This window comes from Triplophysa dalaica, chromosome 10 (genome assembly GCF_015846415.1).
Source record: "Triplophysa dalaica isolate WHDGS20190420 chromosome 10, ASM1584641v1, whole genome shotgun sequence".
NCBI classification, from domain to species: domain Eukaryota; kingdom Metazoa; phylum Chordata; class Actinopteri; order Cypriniformes; family Nemacheilidae; genus Triplophysa; species Triplophysa dalaica.
In genome coordinates, this window is record NC_079551.1 from 9345943 (window position 1) to 9364914 (window position 18972).

Here is an 18972-nt window from a genome sequence, read left to right on the forward strand (position 1 = left end):
ATTGCCTTATTCTCAATAGGCCCTGATTGCCTGTAACTAAGCAGGATGTGTTCTGTGCACGAATGAGCAACGCTGGTTTGTTTTTTGGTTGTTGGGGGAGTATCAATACATCTGTTCTTTTTACGGTTTCTTTTTGCTTTGGTGTAACAAATTTAGTATTCTACATCAACGATGAATTTACTTGTAATTATTTATTTACTTGTGTTACAAACTTTTTAATATAATTACATCTTTGCACTTTTTTCTTTTTTAGACACCAGGATCAAAAGAGTTTGGTAGTGCAGTATTTTACACAAATGCGACATTGAGTTGTGACTTTAAAATACATTGGAATTGAATTGGTAAAGGTTTCACGACGTGGAGGCAATATTAATAAGCGGCTTTTACAGTGTGAGGTTTATTGGATTTATACTTTGGATATGTTATCCACAAGAGGATTAAATGAAGATTTTGATATTCATCCATTTCTTTAATATTTTGTTTCTTTCTTGATATTTTGTTCTTTTTACACTTTTTCTTAGATGTTGATTTCCCGCTTTGTTTATAAAAATATATATATATTTTTTGTCTTTTGTCTTTTTGCAGGTGTATAATTTATATTTAAATTTGGAATACGATTTGTAAAATCGTATTTATAATGTAATTTGAAATAGACTTTTGCGTGTTTATATATTGACGCATTATTATTATTTCACAATTTTGGTTGTTCTTTATTTTAATTTGTTGAATATGTTCTTTTTGGATGACATGTGATCCCTGTACACCTATAAATTGGGGTTCATTAGTGTTGCTCGAAACGTCACGAGCCATGCGATAGTCTTTTAAATAATAAAGTATTTTTATATTTTTAGAGCTCTGGTGTGTCGATTCTTCCTTCATCATGAATTAAGACATAATTTTTAACCAGAGCTTTTGTTATGTGAGAGGGAATCGTATTCAAGCGAACATCCTGTATGTGTCAGTACTGAAACATCGCCTCCACAGAAGAATATCAAGGATTACTTCTCTAGCCCCGCCCACTGGTTTGCGTATGACAGTACTTAAGTAACACAAGTGGTGCAGAACCAGATAGAGCAAGCAAGCAGTAAACATGCCATTAAAGATTGCAAAATATTGTGCAGTGCCTGGTTGTGGAAGAACACAGCCGCTGCATAACCTTCCTTCGGATTCTGACATTAGGATTTTTTTTAAAGACGTTCCAGTACATGTGGGTAAAACTTTTGTTGAACAGAGGCACAGGTCGACGTTGGATTTGGGGAGACACAAGATTGACTAGACGGTCAATATTGGATCCGACAGAAATGGCGCAACACTCTCATGCGAGTAAAAATATCTGTACGATGCCTCACTATTGCTTTGTTAGAGATTGTTTGATATGTCCTCATAATGTGTAACCTAACGTTACATGTCTAACCAAATTCACAGAAGGCTCAAACTAAGTTTACTACGCAAACTGCTATCCAATCATAGTGGTGGGCCTTTACTTCCAAGTCTTCAATGGGGCACGTCCATTAACACCGTTAATAGAGCCGGCCTAAAAACCCGGGTAGAAAATAGCCTATTACTTATTGATTTTGATGTTTTTGAATATAAAAACCATGCGAACATCACAGGTAGACCTCAGACAACAGTATAAAACAATAAAAAGGCCAGTTGATGACACCTTTAATGTAAGTTAAACCTGTTGCTCAATGGTTAAAGCATGGCGCTAATAAGGCCACGGTCATCGGTTCGATCCCAGGGATTGTACAAAATTAGAAACAAATGTATCCTAAATGCAATGTAAATCACTTTGGATAATAGTGTCTGCCAAATGCATAAATGTAAATGTAAGTGGGGGGCAGATTCTTATGCTAGATCTTCAAAACAGACATGCAAAAATCCTCTTAAAACATTTTTACTGTTTTCCAAAAAGTGTGTGTAGGGTGGGAATTCATCCATAAAGCAATAATATTTCTGGCCTATCAAGGACAAATGCCTTTTTAGGTGTCTTCACAGTTTTATAACAAACAAATGGACCCTAAAAGTTATTGCCTACCCATTTTCCGCTGTTCAAATGGTAATATCAGTAGTAAAATGAGCTTGGCAATCCTTGCTTGTACCTGAATTGTCTCCTAGTGGTCCACAGACATGCTGTCTGATTCCCACCAGCAGTAACGGGCCCCTCCATCTCCGCGTCTCTTAGCTGAAGCAATAGCTTTGAAAAATGAGGTGACTGAGAGCTTATTTGCGGGGGCTCGGGTACTGGCAACTTCAAACGTTTGCTGCTTTTAATTTGCACCCACTGACATCCCTGACATATCTGACAGGCGACGACGACCGGGAAATGTTTAACTTGCTTCTTTGTGCATCAAGGTCCCTCTGCCTGCTCCCTGTGGAACCGAAAAATGACTAGAAAGCACTGCGAATAAGACGAGTTGATGTTGAGAAATAAATAGGTGTGACATGTCTTTGTTAAGTGTCAGCTACACATCACAAGCAGGAGTGATCAATACGAGGTGTTTACAAAGGGGCGGATAAAATCACTTTACTAAAAAAGCTGAAATGTACCACTTCTGGCGCCAACTTAGATAGCTAAGTTCTGGTCAAGAAGGTCAACTAGCTGTCTAACATCTGACTTTATAAACTGGTTGACTTAATCCAGTCTCTGTTAGACAGTTGACAAATTAAGACACTGTTGATAAAAAGTTCTGAATGTAAATGTTAACTGTAAAATGACTGTAAAAGCTTTCCTGTAGCTCAGTAAGAGCATTGCGTTAACAACGCAAGGTTGTGGGTTCGATCCCAGGGGGATTGCAAATACCTATGTAAAATGTATAGGATAAAGCAATGTAAGTCGCTTTGGATAAAAGCGTCTGCCAAATGCCTAAATAAAAAAATAAAAATGTACAGTATAATCTTTACAAGCTATTATAAGTTGATGGATCCCATTGTGTTGTCATACCATTTGCATTACGTTTTTCTTTTTCAAAACTATGTATTTTAAATATGCTCTAACTTTCAAAAACACATCAAGACAAGCCTTTTCCATACTTTAAATGTTTTTTAAGCACATCTGTATCACAAATCACTCTTGAACCAAACAACAAGCAGCAGATATAAATTGCTCACCTCAGCCTGGAGGTTACACCACCACTGCCGGCTGAGACCTGTAAAGATGCCTCAGTTAATCAAAGTTGCTAGCCTGTCGCTTTTAAAGCTCATGAGGAATACATCAAAGCTGTGATTTTAAACTCAGGGCCAAGGAAAACGTTTATTTAACAGAAATCTTGGAAAACCAAAATCGACAGATGCAAGACAGAAATGGAGATAAAAGCAGATTCCAGGAAAACACAATGGCATTGCTATGTGAGAAATGGACCTCGCGCAACATCTTACTATTGATATAATCTTGTCAAGAGGCCAAGATGTGGATTTCTGTTCTTAGATCGGCTACCGTTGTCATTTTGAGTAAAAACCAACATTTTTATTGGAAAAAGCATGCGCAACAACGTTTTATGTAACATCAATGCCTCATTAAAGTCTTTCATACAATGTCAAAACCTCAAACTGCAATATTCTACTGTATGTACAGACGATTTGACATTTAGTTAATCATTGTCTATTATGGTAATCGACGGCAACCAGTTTTAAACCTGGAACATTCGTTCAAGGTCTGTAATGGGTAAAAGAAAGACAAAAGTGTGAAAAGGACAAATATAGAAGACCTGAGAAAAAGGTTGAGGGACATCAGCAACGGACTTTTATAACCAATTCCTCAACGTTTCTGTTCAAATACGTGGGATCCATCAACATGACTGAGACACTGAAGACCCAGTGCCAGCTTTTTTTTTACAGCATTGACTCCCACAATCTGGCAAAAACAATGGAATGTGTAGGTGTGTGTGTAAAGTATATTAGCCGGGCTTTTAGAACAGGTGTAAGAACAGCTTCCAGCTACTCTGTCCCGCTTCACTTCTCCAAATCCCTTTATGAAAACACGACTCAAGCAGTCAAATCTCAACTATTAACTGCGAAGCATATGGCTGGACCACAACTGCAGCTTCTCCTACACATCGCACATGCGAGAGCACGCACACACAGTTATAAAGACAGGTTGGTGCTAGACAAGTCAACCTATTGCAAACACAAAGGGATTCCCCTCTAACCCACAACGCAAAGCACACACATTTTGACAGATGGGCTGGGACAGAGTCCAACCACCCTGAAATCACATTCACACACACAATTGCGCTCAAGGAAGCGATGAGTCCACGGCGTTGAATCGCACGTGACTTTTCACGCTGTGCAGCAGTAAAGGTTAGAAATGGCTTTCGCAGCTCACATGAAATTTCAGACACAGGCAACTGTAAAAAAGCAGATTTGACTTTAAAACAAACTGACCAGATACGGAATTGCAATTCTGATCCGACATGGCACAGATTCAGACAGAAAACAAATGTTTTATGCTGACATTCCAAAACCTAAAACGATGCATTATATATACTTATCGTGCAATACTTTGACATGAGCTTGTATAGCTATGATTCAATTTTCTCAGAGCATGCACTGGGGAGAAACAAGGCTGGCAGGGAAAAGACAAACAAACCAACAAAATAAAGTGATGGATTTAGGGGGGAGAAAGGGTAGTCAGCTGGACATGATGGAACACACGGAGAATGGCACAAGACATTGACAAAAAGAGACAGGAAGGTAGAGAAAGAGGGTGAGCTGAGAAATGAAAGATTTCTAAAAACAAAAGAAATTCCCAAATCTAGACAATGACTTTACTATGGGTAAGGCACTGTGGTTTTAGAGATTTTATGAGAATAGACTTGTGTGTTCTTCTGTCAGGATCTGTTTCATTACAAAGTTTTCCAAACACATTTTACATTTTCTTTCTTACAAAATGTTGCTAGTTCTAAACATCCCTTACTGTACAAAAAGCTAACAGTTATAAATTGTAGTTTCATTCAGACATCTTGTCATCTAATTAGTCTTGCAATCTTAGTTTGGTTAAGCAAACAAATACGTTTCATTGTTAGCCTTAGCTCATGATAACAACCTTGGCCTAAATGACCTTTTCACAGCTGCAAGGATCAAAATATCATGCAAAATAGCACATAAATAAATCTATTATAATCATGTCAGTCCTGTTTGTGGCTATGCTCGTTAAATATAAAGTCTCACTTAAAGCTCCTAATGAGATATAAAACTGCGGATGCTCAAGACCGAGGTGTTAGTGTTAAAAAAAAGAAATCAATGTAAGATAAACAGAATACAGAGACAGGATTTTTAAGAATAATTAAGATATATATAGACAGAAAAGTAGAGAGCTAAGGAAAGGAAAAATAAAGAAATCATTCAAAAGTCCAAGGGTCACAGCGATATTTCTTTGTCGGAGTCAGACATAATGGACCCCTGGTGCCATATTGATTCAGGTGCATCAGAAAGAGAGCAACAGACACAAGCTCCATTTGCAGCTTTCTATTTACTCGTCTCCAGTGTTTTGATGAAAAACCTAATAAGTTGTCGAATAAAGCAACGCTTTCTAATTTTGAAGGATGCATGGCAGAATGCCATGAGCAAATGTGTCAAAATAATGGCGTGTTGGTGGTCCAAAAATTTTAATTGGAACACAATTCAATGTTTTTTTTTTTTAACTCTACAGAATGGAGTTCAACCGCATTGCTATAAACACATAAACACCACCACAAAATAATACTCAAGTTTCCTTCCAAAAGTCACCAGGCTGTTTGTAAGTGCTTGTTTTCTGTAATATGATTCAGTTTCAAGTCAATGGTATGTTTTTTGCGGCTTATTGTGGAAAAGGTCTGATTTAATACAAGTAATAGTCAAGTCAACACGCCACAAAAGATTAGATATCGTTCATTTTGGTGACATCATTATGAAGTCTGATACTTTAAAAGTATGAACAATAGCTTCAAAGAGGGAATTGTTTTAGAAATCACTTTTAACAATTAGAATATATTTTGTATTCAATTTTATAAAAGGTAACATATAGACTCAATATGTCATTTTTCAGACATCTCAATTCTTAAGTAAGGCACTAGAAAACCAGGACACTGACTTTGTGGCTTTGAAAGAGAAGCTAGATTTTGTTCCCCAGAGCACCATTTAACCAAAACTTCCGTGCCCAAGCTATCTGAAATAAAACATCATTAAAGAGTAAGTATTACAGAATGTCCTTAAAATTAAATTCCACGCAGTGGAATTCTCCTGTGTGTGAATGTAAGCAGTCTGCCAAGTTCTGGAGCCGAAAGTCAACGAATAACAGAGTAAGGGACTCGGGAGAAAAAGGAGTCGACTCTGAATCACTCGAACGAGTCGTCAGTCGTTTCGAATTTTAGTTACGCGTCTGAATTGCGGCACTCCATGTAATGCCTTACTACGTTCAATTTGCGACACTGCACGAAGTAGACCAATCACAGCAGACTAGACCATCCGACCAATCAGATCAGAGTGGGCTGACAGAAAAGGGGGATTAGACATGAATCGCAGAATGAATCATTTGAGAGTCAGTCAAGAAGAAGTAATAACTGCCTATTATTAGAAAATGAAAGTGTTTTTACACCGTGTATGTACGTAAACTTTTTGGTGGAGACTCCATAAGCCAAAGCAAGACCTTAAAAAAATAATTATGTATATATATATATATTTACTCTTTAAAAGTTTTCTTTATAAATCCCTCCACATTACTGCCACTTGAATTTTTTTCACGTATTTAACCACCTTTGTCCGCTATGAAAAAAATGACATCCTGACATCACATGACCAGTAAAAAACTACTCGGTGTGCAACTCCTGATATTTGGAATGTCTGGTTCCAGAATAATCATGGATTACAAACAGTATTGGGTAAATTACTCTGAAAAAGTAATTAATTACTAGTTACTCATTACATATTCAATAGTGTAATTAGATTACTGTCCAAATTACTCTGTCCAAAAAGTATTTAGTTACTCATTACTAATTACTTTCTATATCCTACATCAACCTTGATTAGTTAAGTGATCCAAGAATATACACGAAACGGCTCATTGAATTCATTCAAATAATATTATTCACCTACCAAAGTATTACAAATGTGAGAATTATTTTAAAGTAAGACTTTGAATTTTGAAGTCAATTACGCTATTGCACACGCATATATTTCACAAAGTATTTAGTTTAATTACATCAAAAGTAACTGTATTTAAATGACAGAAAACATATGAGTAATCCCTTACTTTACTTTTTCAAGGGAAAAGTAATTAAATTACAGTAACTAATTACTTAGTAACTAGTTACACCCAACACTGATTACAAATAACGGTTTGACGCTGCAAACGATATAACCAACACTGTGGCTGAAATACTGATCAAATTGTCAATATTTAATTTCCAAAAGAGCCCCTTTAACATTTCTTAAAGAATTTAGGTAAGTCCTGGTATCACCGTTTAATGTATTTTTGTCCAAAATTGTATCTACCGGAATGGTATTGCAAAATAGCACGGAAGGAGAGAGCCTCAGACAGAGAAATAGAGAGACAGTGTCAGACAAAAAGAGAGAAATGTGTTTGACAAACAGCAAGAAGGCAACTAAGTGGTAATAAATTCCTTACAACTGCATCTCAAGGGCTTTGTCTGTGCGGCTTGCGACAAAAATGATAATGAACGAATATGCAAACATAAAAACAGCTGTTCCACATTAACTTTGACAAAGGGTGGTTTCTCCGTGAATCGAAATGATGTGATATTACCTTATTCAAACCTCTAAATCTTTATAACAATGTGCGGACTCTGTTTCATTTGATCTGGGAATAATATAATGTGCCGTGTCCCCTTTAAAATATCTCTAGCATAGGTTGGCTTATATTTTGTAAGGGAATAAATATTTAACAGACCTCCCATTCTCTCCGTTACTTTGAAATGTCTTTTTACTTTACAACTCAGGAAATATATCTAACAGATGACCATAAACCCCTCTTTTTTTTTATTGGACTCCTTCTACGTGTAACACTCCAGCCTGTGTTCCCCATGTGTTTTGCCTTGTTCATTGTTTTCACCTGTCCCTCATCATTGTTAATTAGTCCCGCACCTGATTCTGTTTTACCTAGTGTTTCCCCTTGTATTTAAGTCCTGTGTGTTCCTTAGTTCTTTGTCGAGTATTGTATTGTATACCTGGTTTGTCTATCCTGTTTTCCTGCTCCCGTGTATGACCGTGTAAGTCGCCTGTCCCGACTCCTGTTATCATCCGTGTCAGGTTGTTACACTACGCAAGAAAATCAGGACTTACTATAGCCAAGATAAAGAAGAAACAAAAGGGAGTTCTACTTTAACCTGTAGTTTTCTATTAGATAAAATAAAGAGGAAATAACTGCTTCTGCTCTCATATTTATGCTTTTGTATTAAAAACATAAAAAAGGGAATTCCAGTGCATAAACTAACTAGTCTCACTCATTTTTAACTCAATATTTAGGCATAAACTGTGCTTTAGCCAGACCATAAACTAATTTACCTCAAAACAACTTATTACAAACAAAACCAAACACATGTGGTCATATGTAACGATAGGTACATACTGGATTGTGACAACATAAAATCCTTTACTGTATAAACAATAAATATATGCTGCTGCCGTTTGGTCATTTGTCATTCAGGTAGAGCTGAACTGTGAACAGAGGGTTTGCAGGTCTGGCCTAATTAATGTGATGCAAAGCAAACGGTACAGCCCACATGGCACATGTGCCGCATTGATCAAAGAGACAGGGTTATTGATGGGGTTGGAAGGGTAGGGCAGATGTTCTCATTCATAATGCAAGCATGTGGGACTGTAGGTAATAGCTTTTAATCTTATTCTGTATTAAACATGTATTATTTACCTTTTGCAATAAAACCTTAAGTAAGTGATGATTTGTAATTAGAAATTCCTGCCTTTATTCGAGGAAGGCGACCTTGCCACTGGTGAGCGTGTTGTTGTTTCTCATAAGGTTTGATATGATAGCTAGACCTCCTCTGACATCAACTGTAATTATATCATAAACAGAAAAAACAACTTCATAAACAGTTCATCTTGTATATGCTGCAATATGGACCAAACTTTATACTTATAGTCAACGCTATAGCTGTACACAAAGGAAAGTGAATTTACTTTGGAAAACTTGGCCTTGATTCCACGTATTGTGCTACTTGGCCACTTATAGCCTCTACCCATCCGCCTCTATTTTTTCCGTCTCGCTCCTGCTGGCTCAAATCTGATATAGTAGTATAGAAGGGTGATGAATGGCAACACCACAAGGGTTTTCTTTAGACGTTCTCCAGCAAAACCGGTCACTGCTAACTACATACCTAACCTGCACCCACTCGATTTTTCCCAACATAGTACAGGTTGAGAAGGCATGACAGCTGATAAGGTGAGAGAGCGTTCAACAGTCCCCTATCAATGAACAAATAGCTATCCCTGCATGTGAAAGTCTGCAACACAATAAACTATAAATACCGTCCACATCTTTCAGGTTAGCTTTAGTTATAGTCATGTTTAATATATAACAAGTACTGTAGCAAACAAAAAGCCTTGAAACGCCACTAGGATTCTTCTTCTAATTTGGATTGTATGTATTTGAATAACTTAGGTTAGTATTTTCAAACTGGACTTATTCGAATTGTTGTGTGCTGATGAAATCTTGTTAAGTCGACTTCTATCCGTTTTTTTGGTTAATGCCCAATAGATATAACGTAGGACACATCATACACCCTATCACATTCCCTTTTGTGAAACTTTAAATGCTTCCGTGCCCTTCAACAGTCATCAACCTCAATGCACCGTGTCACATGGTCCCTGACTTTCTCCTCTGCCAACTCAAGCTGCGCGAGAACTCTCAGAGCGTTTGCGCTGTCGAGATTTGTGTTAATCATCTCTCGCTGCTTAAGTCCCACTTCCACGCCAAGCCCTGCGCTCAGCTCGCCAGGGGAGACCGTACGCCATTCCTCTCTCATTCTAAGGAACCAGAAACAATCCAGAGCTAACAGGTCTGATGAATGTCATCCTGTCAGAGATGCCAACTGTTCCAGCCCCTTCTGGGAACGCCTCTATCTTTATTGATGCTTCAAAATGTTTTCAAAGAGTTTCCGCTAATGTTTGTTTCCCCGGTCCTCATAACTACAGCACTGCAGAGGACAAAATGTATGAGTGGGTGTACAGTACATAATTACAGATGGAAATAACCCTTGGCAAGAGCATATTTACCTCAAAAAGAAACAATAAACAGCAGGTGTCATTATACGATATTATAATGTTCCATGCCATACGGCACAGCACATGCATATGCAATTCATACTTGCAGACTGGTAGGACACATTTGTATGAATATAAAACAACCACAGCGCTCTTCTAAAGTCTGAGGCCACCAGTGAAGGTAATTCTAACCTTTTTCTTGATTTCGTTGTTATTACATTACATTACAAGCACTACAATGTGAGTGAGAGGCTGAATCTGCATTTGCATGAATTTCAGAATTGTTTGCAGTCGTGGGCTCCACATGTTTTTCCAACTACATGTCATATGGAAGCCAGGAAATAGCCAAGTTTTTTTGAATATTGATCTAGTAATCTTAAAACTCAAATACTGCTAATACGTTTTACATCATAACTTTTATTCCCAGGTGAATACTAGATTCAGATTTTCTGGACTTTTGTACAGCGCTGAACTGAAAGCAATAACCTAAAGTGGTAAAACCCCACACAGATCAAAGTTGGTCTGTTCAGCTCAGTGCTCTAAAACTTTAAAAAGCTGAGTCTGATCGCTGTGAACAGTTGGGTTTCGTGTCGACTTTATTATGCCGTAAAGGGTCCTTTATTTATTTATTGCCTGAGCAACTGGACGGTTTGTTGGATATGCTGTGTATAATTAATGAAGGGAGAACAGCTCCACTCCCAACACAGTGATACATAATCCTGCTCAAAGGAAGGAAGACAGCGCTGCTCCCTGCAGGCTAATTAAATGGGAAAAGTAGTAACTGCAAGCAATGGCTGTGAAGGAATGAGGGAGGAAAAATAGGAGGGACACATGGGGTTATGACGGGACACTGGTTTTCGTTACGAACACAAAGGGAGAGTCAAGTAAACGCAGCTTGAAAAAAACAGGTCTGAGAAAAGCTTCATGAAATGGCTTATTAAGGCTGGAGTTTAGCAATGGAGCTTACTTCGAAACGGCCATGCAATGCACTGCAACAGGGCGCAATGAAGAATAAAACTTTACCTCACCGCTGTGTTTGAGTAGAAGAGCACAGTATAACATCACCAAACACACAAAGGCCCTAAGGAACACCATTCAGCTTTGACCTTTTAATATCACTTCACAACCAAAGCAAACATATAATTCACTCAGCCACCAGTACAAAGTCTCCACTGCCACTGAGGGCCGAAAAGGAAAAACTGACACATACGTTTAACACACCGTGGGGCAATGGCCAAACATTTCAACCATAAAAGCAGCATGGCTAAAACCAAAGTACTTCCTGATTCTTCTTAACAGCGTCGCTAATTACAAAAAGCCGCCGCAATCATTCCAACAGTCCATCTTTCAGATCAGTCATTTACGAATGCGCTGTTCCCATGAAGAGACATTGCTTTTGATTGCGAGATGGGAATGAGGACAGTAACTCTGTGCGGTGATGATGAATGCCGGTGTAATCAAACGGCTTGATTGCATTTCAAACACTAAACTCCCCTAAGCAACTTCCCAGAGCAACGTTTTGACCTTCTCATGATGACCTACTGAGTGCCAGAAGATGCATTTGTGTTGTCTGCGTTGAAGATGTTCATTATAACTCTACAAGGACAAATACTGTAGGGTGAATTTCAAACATCCTGCAATACTTGATGTGTATAAATGCTCTGCCGAAGGAGCAGAATTTAATAATCCACCAAAGAAACCAGCCATCCAGAAAGGCCAAAGGACAACAGTGATTACAAACTGGTGCCTGTTGTTCAACACTAGTTAAGAGCAACAGAAAAATACTGCCAATATGGATAAAGAACAATTCAAATATAATTTGTTTAGCACTTACATGCATGGTGGCAAAGTCAATATTCAAAAATAGAATAAATTATAAATATATTGCATTAATTAATGAAACGCATAAATACAATCAGATGTGTGAATTAAAATCTATTGTTTTATATGTGATGTGCATTTTATGATAATTTAGCATCACAAAATTTGCAACATCAAGGGCAAAGTGGCAGTTGATATAGAGAGGATGGAGTTGATGCACATGTAGAAACCTCACTAGATTTTGGAACCGAATACATGAATTAATAATATTCAAGCATGCTGACTGACAGGTTTATGTGTGGGCAGTGAGGTTTTCCACAGCAGCCTACCTTTATTACAGTATCTGACCGACTGAAAGTGTTCATAGGCACTAGTTACCACCATCAGCATCCTTTCTTTGGTTTCTGAGGAAAGGGAAGAAGTAAGATGGTCTAACCCTTTTTGATCTCTTCCTGTCTGAATAATGAAGGTCACTGGGGATGAAGCAGAATCTAGATCCTCAGCTGGCAAGGAGAACCAAAATCGAAGGGCAAAATCTGCAGGAGGTATGACTGTATTTTTGATTATATAAAAGAGAAAAAAGGTTATTTTGTTTTACATGTAAAATGTAAGATATGCCAAATCCATTTATGTGGTCCGATGGCAATGAAGACTAAGTGCACGAACCAGGGGCAAGGAACAAAGAAACAATAACTGTTATTCTTGGATGGGTTTCCAACCAGCTCAGGTGCAAACTCAGCAAATTATACACAGCAGGACTGGCAAGCCAGAGCATGAATAGCTAATTCAATTGTCACCAGTTACCTTAATTCAATGCTTCATGATCTTTAATGGAGAAAACACAAGTCACCCATTTATATCTTAAAAACAAGAGTTTACCTCTTAAAATAAAATAAGACCCCAAATGTACCAAAATAGAGTCAATTAGGTCCGACCGCAACAAGGAAAGTCAAAGAGTTTTGGGCCCTGGCTCTAGATAATTAAAACTCAGACAGAGACAAATCTCAGGACTTCTTAATTACGAGAAGGTGGAGGGATGGCAGGGAGCCCACCAAGCAATTCAGAGACCGATCTTTCTGATATTCTGCATTTATACAGCACGTGTAGGGCATCCGATTTAAGGGCACCTTAGAGTTCACTAATGAGAAAATCCATCTAGGAATTTAATGAGGTCCCCAAGAAATGCGGTTCTCCAGGAAAAGAAATGCACCTTAAATACTCTGGATTACATTTGTAAAAGCATTAAAGTGGGACCTTGGAGGTTGACTACTACAAAAATGAGAAAAATTGTAATCTGCAATTTGGAGTTAGTGACCGACAACTTTGACCTAGACTAGGGAAACACGATAAATTATCGGCCATATCGGTATCGGTCGATAAATGGTCATTTTTTAATGTTATCGGCAGATAATAAAAATGTATGCCGATATATTAAAGCCAATAAATCTTAAATCATTTCCACTGGTCAAACTACTTCTTCTGCTAGCTGCTCGCAGTTAAAATACAGTACAGTTCAGCACTGTCTTTCTGTTGTGATCATTCATTAAATGATATTATCAAAACATTGCTGATGTAGGTACAGTATGTACTAGATGCAGTATTTATGTTGTGTATATTTATAATTTCATTGTGTAAATTATAGGAACAATAGCATATTGTCTGAATGCTTTTCTGTCTTGAGACCTGTTTGACATGTGGCTATTGAAAAAATTTTCTGGAAGAACATCTATAATTTGTTTATTAAATATACCCAAATAGTTTGAAAGTAAAAGAATCAATAACTAGTGAAAAGTAGGCTTGGAACATGATTTTCAGAGGAAAAATAGAACAAAGGGTTACCTTGTTTTCTGCTGTGAATGTTTTCAAATAAAAGCAGTTATCCACTCTTTGCCTTTTGTTTCAGTCTTAGGGAAATTTATATTACTGCATATACTGTATATCGGCCAAATTATCGGTTATCGGCTTCCAATGTGAATTTTCGGTTATCGTAATTGGCCAAGATTTACATATCGGTGCGTCCCTAACCTAGACACATCTTTTCTGTAATGTTTTGTCTCTACATGTAAGAATTAAAAAGAAACAGACCTGTTTTATTCTTGCGTAGTATTTAACTGACTGCAGGCCTGTTGACTTGATAAAAAGCGTCTCCCAACGCCTCAAGTCATGACGCCACTGTTGGTGCATCACTAAAACAATGTAATACTTCTAGAGGAAATTACATTTCCAAAGCACCATCTTCACTTCATCTATAATAATAAGACATCTGCACAGGAAAAACACACAGCTCTTCATCAAAACAACATAAGCTTTTGTGTTCTCACATAAATCACACCACACACAAAACATCATCTTTCAAACCTCGACTTAGCAAAGAGCTAATAACTCTCGCACTGATTTTGTAAAAGGGAACCACAATGTATTCCTGAGTTAAACCACTCAAGTGTCGCAAAATCTCATTATAGACTGCAAAGAAAGTCTTCTGTGGGGCTTTCGACCGATGAGCCACTGGGCGAATTGTGAGACGTTCAATCAATGGTGTGCTTTTCAGTCTGGCAGGGTTGTCAAGGAAAGAACTGATCCTAGGACAACGGATCCCAGCTGTGATCGAGTTCTGGGAGGACTAGAGACTAGTTGGCATAAGCTCCTTGCCTGTCAAGTCTCTCTCAACTGGTCTAAGTACCGATCAGTGGGTCCTTAGTGTGAGAATTCCTTAAGGAGTGGGGGAAAATATACAGTAGACTTTCCAGTAGTGACAATGTGTTCAGTGCTTATGAAGCAAATACAGTAAGCATACACATGCATCAACATGTTTCTCATCAAGCATAGGGATTCAATAAATAAAAAAATGAACAGGTCCTGATAACCTGATACTACCTAATAGTATGAACCCAACAGCACAATCTAACCCTCTATAAAAGTCATTTCCATGTTAATGAATGACATATTGAAATATCTGGCAAGACGAAAACCTCATTGTCAACGAAAACTAATCTCCGACAGAATGATACGGCGCAGATTACATTTATGAACCCTGACAATAGAAATAGATAGTTGCTCAAACCAGGAATACAGGGATTTGAAAGAAATTAATTATATTTCCTGCCACATAGTGTGAAGACAGTAGTTGTAAGGTTACTGAGGTGCTTCTAATGCATAGACAAAGAGAATCAGAAGAGGATTAATAAAACCAAGTAGCTCAGGGGAGAAAGGCAGATAGAGAGAAGGCAGGATCAGAGTGCATGATTCAAACCAGAGCAATTGGTTTCCTTGCTTCTTGAGATATGGTACAGTAAATATTTGCACGCTTAATTCCATATATCTGTGGCGCATGGAAGGGAGAATCCAAAACATTACAGGCGGAAAATGAAACAGCAAATCCAAATGCCTTTTTCCCAGTGAAATGCCAACCATCAGTCTATTCTACCCTGTCTTTCTGAATGAAAATGTGAAGAGGGTGAACTGCTTGGAGCAAATATCATTTTCTGCTGTGCTGCTGGTTGTGTCATTTATTAGCGATCGGCAGCTGAGTGCACAATGGCCAAGCAAACAGCGATTGGGAGCTGTCCAGTGCTGAAATACAGTCCCAGTTAACAATACCAGCAGACAGGACAGAGCGAGTAAGGGAATCTTATATTGAAGGCCTAAGCACTCAGACCAGCACTGTGCAAATTGCTGGCATAATTATCCAGCTCCTTTGCCTCCTGGACCTCTCCCACCAGGTAAGCGATAAAACATTCTCTAAATGAATCTGTAAAGAGTAAGGTAGTGCGTTTTTCAGGAGTGAGCCTTCGAGCAAAAAACTGAATCTATTCAAAATTGAGACAGAATTAAGATGGCAATAAATTAAAATTAACCTATTTTCCCTTGTGTACTTAAATCATTGGAGTGCAATTTCACATTCTACAAAAACACAGACCAGGTGTCATGATTCATTTATTGGTGTTTAAGGAGGCAAATGCCCATTTTGAATAATGTATTCCAGGTCTGGGCTCTGATAAATATTCAGTGTTTGGGTGAAAGCGGGTTGGTGGCGACACTTAAGTGTGTCAATGTTGTTGTTGACGCAGCAGCTGCCAACCGGCTCCTCTGGCTCATGGGATTGGACAGAACCACTCTTTCTTGTCAGCTGTCAATCACACACACACAGACATTTACACACCTGGTCGATTGGGATCATAATGAGGACTCACACCAACACACGTGTACTCAAACAGAACCTACATTTTGTGATAAAACTGGGAAAGGTTTAATTACTAAGCCAGTGGTCAACATTCTTCATCAAGAGTTATGCGGTAAACAAAACAATGCAGTTCCTACTAGAAAGGTAAAAAATAAAGAAACTTTCCTCATCACTGCAGTCCAGCATCAAGCACAATTTTTTTGTGATTTTCACTTTCGCAGAAGTACTCTTGGTCCGAATGGAGGACACTGATTTACGACAAGGACATTATCTTCTAAATACCAAAGGTGTTTGGATGCTATTCAAGTAGAATTTCAATTCCACCTGTCCTCCCGTCCCACCCCTGCTTGTAAGATTGTTAATGCTAAACCAAACGCAGCCGAGCGGAAACACGCATTATTAAAATATGTGGTGCCCTCTAAGTCACGCCTAACCAGACAGGTAAGGCTTTGAGTCAAGTCCACCGTTATTCTCTTGACAACGTGTTCCAATGTGCTTTTCTGGCATTTACGATTAGACAAGGAAAATGAGAAGCTTAGAAGAAGTGAATGGATGCCCTCAGGAGATATACAGAGGCACCGGAGCGCACATGAAAGATATCTCGGTTTGCCAAGGTTAGGCTAGTAAGGGGCTGCGCTGGGACTCGGGGTAAAAAGGGAACGTCTTTGAACCTGAGATGGTGCTTCACAGCGCTTGCCCTAACAGACAAATGTCCTATAGGTGACAGGGTGTCACCAATATTGAGAAACACATTTACAGACACCCAAAGTCTTAGAATAAACTATGAATAATGCAGATAGAGGGAGAGTCTGGTGGAGAGAAACAATAAAAGAGAGATGAGAGAATCTTGTTTTCTCCAAGATGCCAAGGCATGCACTGACAAACAGTGAACAAGCAACAGAATAAAACGAAAGGTTCAAGCTTGGAAAAACCCCAAAAGAGGAGAGGATACTAAAAATCGAGCCCCCCAGTAACCAATTTGCAGCACACAGCTGCTTGAAATTTCCCCTGAGCACCTAACCTAGAGCCAGCTCGCTTTCTATTTTGGATGCTCTTTGACAAATAACACACGTATTCACTTTTACAAATCGCTATGTTGTACTCTTATGTGCATCACTTGTTGCAGACTCATGCAAAAAGCACCTGGAGTGATCTGTCAGGTCGGGAGTGAATAGAGACTGCGCAGCCAGTCACGACAGTGCCAAGAGAAATCACGTCTGTCTACCTCTCCCACCAGATAGACGATGTCGCCAAGGAAGGCTTTGGACTGACAGCACTCAGCTCTTTAAACAGCATCCAGCTGACAGCCTGCACAGGCAACAATAGACGGTTCCTCTTTCTCTCTGGAAATTCTCTCTTTTTTTATGGCTGCAATGCAGTTTATTGGTGACTTTCCCTATTAATAACTTCAAAGCATCATTGCAATTGACAGCTTGGTAGTGGGGAGGAGAGATATCAAGACGGTGACACTTAATTTCATTAAAAGGAGTTGGTCAAACAGAACTTAACATTTTCACGTAAATTTAACATGAACAACAGCGCCACAGTTATTTAAAAGGGTCATTTGTTTATAATTTAGTACTTTAAAAAACACTTATATGTGCAATGCATTGCTCGAGTGATTCGATCTTGTGAGAAAAAAAACATTGATTTTAGAAATTATACGTTATACTATTCAAGTCCACATATATTTTATATTCCACAATATACTTTAATCAAATCATAGTTCATAGCAAGACTTCTGCTCTGAACAGCCGTTTGCTTCGTTTTATCCCCTCGAGAGGTTGACTGTCCTCACTGAGGTAACGGTTTCCAGCGCTTTGGCAAGGGGTCTGTATCCAACCAGTCCTGCTTAAAAGACCCCCAACACCATATTATAGATTTAAAACGACGCAAATCTTAAAAGAAACAATTGAATATCGCTCGTTCTCACCTTCTCATAAGTAGAGCGCGTCGCCGAGTCAAAAGTCCACAGGAATGCCGCGTCGCCTCAGATCAACCGCCGCTTGCCTTCAGAGCAGGTGATAACGGAGGTAAACCATTCAAAATGTGTAAATCTGTACAGGTCGAAAATGCTTCAGGAAAAAAAGAGTGCCCTTATTTTATTGAAAGCATTTCGCAAAAAGACGGTATTTCTCCTCAGGGTGTCTCTGGTGCGGAGCTCGGAGCGGCGCGCACTTCGCCGGTCGCGATGATCAACTGAACAAAAGCGCGCGCGGAGGCTCGCCGTTCTCCAGCCCCCCCCCCCCCCACCTTACCTCACGAGTGAACGGAACAGATGCTCGGGGAGAAAGTGATGCTAATGCATAACCAATGCTCTGGACGTGGGGGTGGGAAACTGTGCGTGGGTAATGTTGTCCTTTGTTTGGCCATTTTGGTGTCAGAATGGTGATACAACTTGTATTGGATGTCCACCAAACGTAGATATTTTAAAGAAACTCACTTGAAGTGCTTTTACAGGCTAAATAAAATGCGTTTTTGTTGTGTACTTTTGCTAGGTGTCACATTGGGAAATCTGTCAAATAGGTGGATCAGTAATTAAATGTATTACATTAAAAAATCGGATTAGGAATGGTTGGTTTGCTTAAAAGCTATTTGAACTAAAGGATTAAATGTATTTATTTGGAATTGTGAAATCAGGACTATGATATTTCACATGATTTCAGATTCAAATTAGGGCATGTTGTCACAGTTTCATTTTTAAGCAATTTAGTAGATAGTAGTTGATTGTTTTGGATAGTTTTTATTTTTGCTAT

General features: G+C 38.6%; 1 protein-coding gene across 2 annotated transcripts in view; it reads right to left on the reverse strand.

Moving 5' to 3' along the window:
• The window catches only part of ncanb (neurocan b), a 98045-nt gene extending 79633 nt beyond the window's left edge, over positions 1-18412 (reverse strand). The window contains exons 1-2 of one of the 2 annotated variants that reach the window (XM_056758279.1): positions 18150-18412; positions 3112-3149 (exon numbers count right to left, since the gene is read on the reverse strand). Coding sequence is in view for 1 of the 2 variants with exons in the window: in XM_056758278.1 (XP_056614256.1) it covers positions 18150-18157 (8 nt within the window). In the remaining variant the exon portion in view is untranslated. The remainder of the gene's footprint in view (positions 1-3111; positions 3150-18149) is intronic. The other variant, XM_056758278.1, reaches the window with a different exon arrangement.
• Between the last annotated feature and the right edge of the window lie 560 nt (positions 18413-18972).